This window comes from Cornus florida, unplaced genomic scaffold (assembly GCF_030987335.1).
Source record: "Cornus florida cultivar Cherokee Brave unplaced genomic scaffold, ASM3098733v1 CherokeeBrave_3.0.0_Hap2_Chr08, whole genome shotgun sequence".
In the NCBI taxonomy this organism is placed as follows: Eukaryota; Viridiplantae; Streptophyta; class Magnoliopsida; order Cornales; family Cornaceae; genus Cornus; species Cornus florida.
In genome coordinates this window covers 42,743,724-42,749,504 of record NW_026775578.1, presented here as the reverse complement: position 1 = coordinate 42,749,504, position 5,781 = coordinate 42,743,724, and the positions used below count along the sequence as shown (strand labels likewise).

The window sequence follows — 5,781 nt, the reverse complement described above, 5'->3', positions numbered from 1 at the left end:
CGGGTATGGGCAGCCGAGATGGAGCAAGTCCACGCTGAATGGGCCCAGGTCCAGGAAGTCATTAAGAAAGCCCATATTGTGATGAAAGGAATTGGGCCCAAACAAAAGGAGAGAAGATAGGTCCAGCCCAGGAGTGATTGTAACCGTCTATAAATAGACGAAAATGAGAAGGAAAAGTGGTTGAAAAAATATTTTGGAAGTGTAAGTTTCTCTCTCTAAAATTGGGGAAAATTATTTGTACTTTCAATTGGTGCCATCTGTGGGAAAAATGACGAGGATTGATTGGTGTTGATCCGAATCGATTCGATTCAGAGCACTTTGCGAAGAAGGCGCTTGATTTCTGAAAGCTGAATCAAGATTGATGAAATTGTGATCTGTCTTGATGAATCTCGGTTCCAGTTGGTTTTGAGAGGTTGGCGTCCGATCTATGCAGATCTGATCTGTGCTTATTTCGGCGAGCTGCGCAATTGTGGCTTGTTAAGAGTGCCGAATTCGGCAAGCTCGTAGCTGAAGTAATTCAAATCCGGCCAGTAACGAACAGAATTCAACAAGTTTGAGTCCAGATCTGGTGCGTTTGCATTAGCAAAGCTCAGATCTGATCAAGAAATCCGCGGTTAATGACTTTGCTCCGATCAGGAATGATGATCGGAGAAGAGAGCTCAAATCCCTTGGAGAATAGCCAGCTGTCAAAGCTCGATGAGTTGACGAACATGATCGAAGCTATGAGAAAAGAAAATGCAGAATTGCGAGCTAGAATGGAACGTCGTGAAGCTCCTACTATTACGAGGCCACCTCCGGTAGGAGAGGGAGTCTTGCCGTTCAATGCTGTTCATCAAGGTGATCCAGAAGGTGTCAATCGCGTGGATCCTCATCGTGATGAAGTCTTATTAGGCGATCTACCTCCAAATGTCTGTCAAGTAGAAGAACGAGAGGGATCTATTGATTTAGAGCCACACCGCGAACGGATCATGCGAGAGGAAGTGCCGGTGTATGATCGTAGGGTTGCATCACCGTGGCAAAGTGAGTTTGCAGAGGATAGATCGTTTGATCCACCTTATCGACCTTCAATGGCAACATTTGATTACCACAGTTCAGAAAGGAGATCTGCCAATCTGGGAGTTCTATCACGGTTTTCAAGAGAGAACAAAACACTGCGCTCATCAGTAAGGACGGTTGCATCTCCGTTCACTGATGAAATCCTAAACGCTCTAAATCTGAAGAAGTTTTCCATGCCGATCTTCATTCTGTTTGATAGAACAACCGACCCGGTTGACCACATCTACCACATTCAGTTGAAAATGGCTTTGAATACTAACAATAATCCTTTGATGTGAAAATGCTTCCCTACAAGTTTAGCTGGGCCAGCCCTCAATTGGTTTAAGAATCTGGCTCAAGGCTTAATTGCTAGTTTCCAGGACTTGTGTGACAAGTTCATAAGCCAGTACTATGGGAATAAACGCCTGGCTAAGGATATTTCAAGCCTTTTCATAATGAAATAGCATGAAGATGAACGACTCCAAGCTTTCCTCACCTGGTTCAACTTTGTCAAAAGCATGGTAATAGAATGTCATCCGTCCACAGCGGTACAAGCGTTTAAACTTGCAATGAACCGAGGGACACCGTTCCACACAAGCCTGGTGGTGAATACGTCGAAGACCATGGATGAGCTGAACGAGGGAGCTGACGATTTTATGCGTCTGGAAGAAGAAGAGGCAGCTAATGCAAGGAAGACATCAATTATTTCAACAAAAGAGAATTCTGAAGCCAAGATCCCGCAAAAATAAGTTTAGCCACAAAGTCAGACCTCCTAGAAGGTAGAGAAAAGGCCCAGAGAGGAGGAGTTGGTTACTCCACTCAGAGTTACCCTGGCAAGGCTATATCAAGAGAACAAAGATAAGTTTCGCCCTCCCTTACCAATCAGCCAACCTCTTGAACAGAGGGATCAAACTAAACATTGTGCTTTCCATAGTGACTTTGGCTATCAGACTAATGAATGCAGGGACCTAAGGAGGCAAGTGGAGATGCTGATCGTAAAGGGGGAATTTGCAGGATATGTTCAAGGTCCGGCACAAGTGTAGAACTGACCGGCTGAGCAGATCAAGAGAAATCAGAAGACGAATCACCACAGCACTTAGCCCATTCAGATTATAATGCAATTCATGGCCGACATGAACAGACAGCGGAGTCAGATGAGCTACTCAGAACGCGATTACGCCAAGCCTAGATGAAGAAATGATTGGCAGTGTATATGCTTTGCATCAGTAAAGCGTATCAGCACAAATAAAGTTTGACAGAACAGACCTGCTACGCAATCAGGTTCCTCATGAAGATCCACTGGTCATTAGTCTGACAGTTATAGAATGCCTGGTGCGAAGAGTTCTGATTGACCCAGGAAGTAGTGCAAATGTCATGCCCAAAGTAACGTTCGACCGGCTCGAGATCGAACCCGGGAAACTTAAACCCACAGGAAATCCATTGCTAGGATTTGACAGGAAGCGGGTGGAGCCTATTGGTATGGTGGAATTGACAGTGCAAGCTGCTGAGAGAGTGCTGACTAAGAGTTTTATGGTCGTAAAAATTCATCCATCTTACAACCTCTTGATGGGAGAGGGTGGATTCACAGATTCAGGGTGTCCCATCAACCCTACATCAAGTGATGCGATACTTGGGTCCAGATAGGACCAAGGTGATTGACATTCATGGGGACCAGGTTGCAGCTAAAAAGTGTTATTTAGTGACTTTGAAGTCTGCTGGAAAGGGGAAAATTCCCATCCGTTCTGCAAGTCTAAGATAGCAATTATAGGAACCTCCACCCAACAAAAATGAGGAGGAAGAGCCGCCAGTTCTGACCGCAGAACCTCTTCTTGATGTGCAGATCGACCATAAAAAGCTGAACCAAACAACGAGGATGGGATCCAGACTTGTTGAAGAGGAGAAACAAAGGTTGATTGATTTCTTGACTCAGAATGCAGATGTGTTCGCGTGGAACCATTCAGACATGCCTAGAATTAGTCCTTCTGTGTCCTGTCATTCCCTCAATGTAGATCCAAATGCAAAGCCTATGAAGCAGAAGCAGAGAAGATTTGTTCCAGAACGCAATCGAATCATAGCTGAGGAGATTAATCGGTTGCTCGAGGCAGGATTCATTAGAGAGGTTCAATACCCGGCCTGGCTCTCCAATGTCGTTGTTGTGCAAAAAAAGAATAGGAAATGGAGAGTATGTATTGACTTCCCTAATTTGAACAAAGCTTGCCCAAAGGACAGCTTCCCATTGCCAAGGATTGATCTAATGGTGGATGCCACTGCTGGGTACGAACGATTAACCTTCCTAGATGCTTACTCAGGTTATAATCAGATCCCCATGGACCCGATTGATGAAGAGAAAACTTCTTTTGTTACCGAACGTGGGACCTACTGCTACAAAGTCATGCTGTTCGGATTAAAGAATGTTAGAGCTACTTATCAGAGGCTAATCAGCAAGATTTTTAAAAGTCAAATGGGGAGGACTGTAGAGGCTTACATTGATGATATGGTGGTAAAGAGTAAAAAAAAAAGGACGATCACTTGGAGCACTTACAGGATGTGTTCGGTGTGTTAAGAAAGTACGAAATGAAGCTTAATCCAACCAAATGCTCGTTCGACGTAAGCACTGGCCAATTCTTGGGACATGTGGTCAATCATAAAGGAATTGAGGCTAGCCCAGCCCAAGCGGAAGCTTTGATCAGAAATGCAAAACCAAAGACAATTAAAGAAGTGCAAGCACTCACGGTTCGAATAGCTGCACTGAGCCGATTCATTTCTAAGCTCTCAGACCGTTGTAAACTATTTTTTGACACGATACGAGGCCATGGAAGATAAGCCTGGGGGATAAACAATGATAGGTATTGACCAACCTGAAAGATTACATACGAAACCCTCCGGTTCTATCTACTCCCAAGCCAAATGAAAAGCTCTTTGTGTACCTTGGGGTATCCAGCATCGCGACAAATGCCGTTCTGATCCGTTGCAAAGACGGAAAGCAGTTCCCAGTGTTTTATGTCAGCAAAACAATGGCCGAGCCAGAAAAAAGGTACTCAAAGGCCGAACAGATAATCTTGTTGTTAGTTAACGCGAAAAGGAAGCTCAGGCATTATTTCGAATCCCATCTAATTGTCGTCTTAACTACTTTTCCTATAAGGATGATCTTGCACAAACCAGATCTATCAGGAAGAATGACAAAATGGGTCATTGAGTTGAGCTCATTTGATATTACATATGAACCCAGAACGACAATCAAAGGTCAAGCGGTGGCTAATTTCCTACTTGAATGTGATGTTGAAGACTTGGAGGAAGATTATAGTTGTTCCTTATGGAAGCTCTTTGTTGATGGCTCTTCAAATCAAATGGGGGCAGGAATTGGAATCAAATTGCAAACACCAGAGGGCACCACGTTGAGCCAAGTGATCAGACTTGAGTTCAAAGCAACCAACAACGAGGCTGAATACGAGGCATTATTAGCTGGGCTGAAGTTAGCTAAAGAGCTGAAGATTAAGAATCTAATTGCTTATAGCGATTCACAGCTAATCGTTCAGCAAGTAACTGGAGAATATGGAACCAAAGATAAGACCATGGAAGCATACCGAACCGTAGTTCTGCGTGAGGTAAAAGACTTCGATCAGATTAAGTTCATTCAGTTGCCGAGGGAGTATAATGAAGATGTCGATCACTTGGCCTGTAGTGCATCCAGTTCTGGAGAAACACTGGCTAGGGTCATCCCGGTTGACGTGTTGATCCAGTCGTCCATTTTTTATGAACTGCCCGATCTGAGCGCTCAGCAAGTTAATGTTATACCATATGAGCCGAGCTGGATTGATCCGATCATAGCTTTCATACGTGATGGTGTGCTGCCCGAACAAAAAGATGAAGCAAGAAAAATTAGGTCCAATGCCGCGAAATATGCTATTGTGCGTGATCAGTTGTACAGACGGTCCTTTTCGGGTCCATACTTGAAGTGTGTTACCCCAATAGAGGCTAGACAGATCATGCAAACCATTCATGAAGGTGTATGTGGAAATCATTCGGGAGGAAGATCTTTGGCACACAAAACAATGACACAAGGGTACTTTTGGCCAAACATGGCACAAGGTGCAGAAGAATTCTCTAGAAGATGCGATAAATGCCAAAGGTTCGGACCATTGATACACTAACCACCTGAAGACTTGCACGTAATGGCCACGCCAGGGCTTTTCGCGCAATGGGGGATGGATGTGGTTGGCCCTCTGTCGACCACAAGATCACAGAACAAGTATGTTTTGCTAGTAACAGATTACTTCACCAAGTGGGTGGAAGCAGAGCCGTACCCTAATGTTACCCAAACTCAAGTGAGACGCTTCATCTAGAATAATATTATCTGTCGCTTTGGCGTACCAAGGTTGATCGTTATGGACAATGGGACCAATCTCGATAGCAAGCAAGTGAAGGAGCTGGTGGAAGAATATGGAATTAATCAAAAGTTGGCAGCAGTCAGCCATCCCTAAGCCAATGGTCAAGCTGAGATCACGAATAGGACAATATTTGTCTGCATCACGAAGAAGCTCGAAAATGAAAAAGGAAAATGGTTAGACGAGCTTCTGAACGTCTTGTGGGCTTACAGAACAACCCGAAGACGGCCGACCGGGGATAGCCCATTTGCTATGGCGTACGACACCGAGGTAGTGATACCAATCGAGCACTTAGTTCCAACCGCTAGAAGATTGGCGTGGAATCAAGAGCAGAATGATAGAATGTTAAGATTTAATCTTG

The 5,781-nt window shown here is 44.4% G+C and overlaps 1 protein-coding gene across 1 annotated transcript; it reads left to right on the top strand.

The window, feature by feature from the left end:
- The first annotated feature begins 2,908 nt into the window (after window positions 1-2,908).
- Window positions 2,909-5,186, top strand: LOC132270140 (uncharacterized). The gene is made up of 2 exons (XM_059771344.1): window positions 2,909-3,344; window positions 3,901-5,186. The coding sequence occupies exons 1-2, from the start codon at window positions 2,909-2,911 to the stop codon at window positions 5,184-5,186; spliced, it is 1,722 nt and encodes a 573-aa protein (XP_059627327.1).
- The last annotated feature ends 595 nt before the right edge of the window (window positions 5,187-5,781 follow it).

Coding starts and splice junctions, on each gene's coding strand:
- LOC132270140 (XM_059771344.1), top strand. CDS start 2,909: ATGGGATCCAGACTTGTTGAAGAGGAGAAACAAAGGTTGATTGATTTC. Junction 3,345..3,900: donor CTTCCTAGATGCTTACTCAG/GTTATAATCAGA, acceptor CCAACCTGAAAG/ATTACATACGAAACCCTCCG.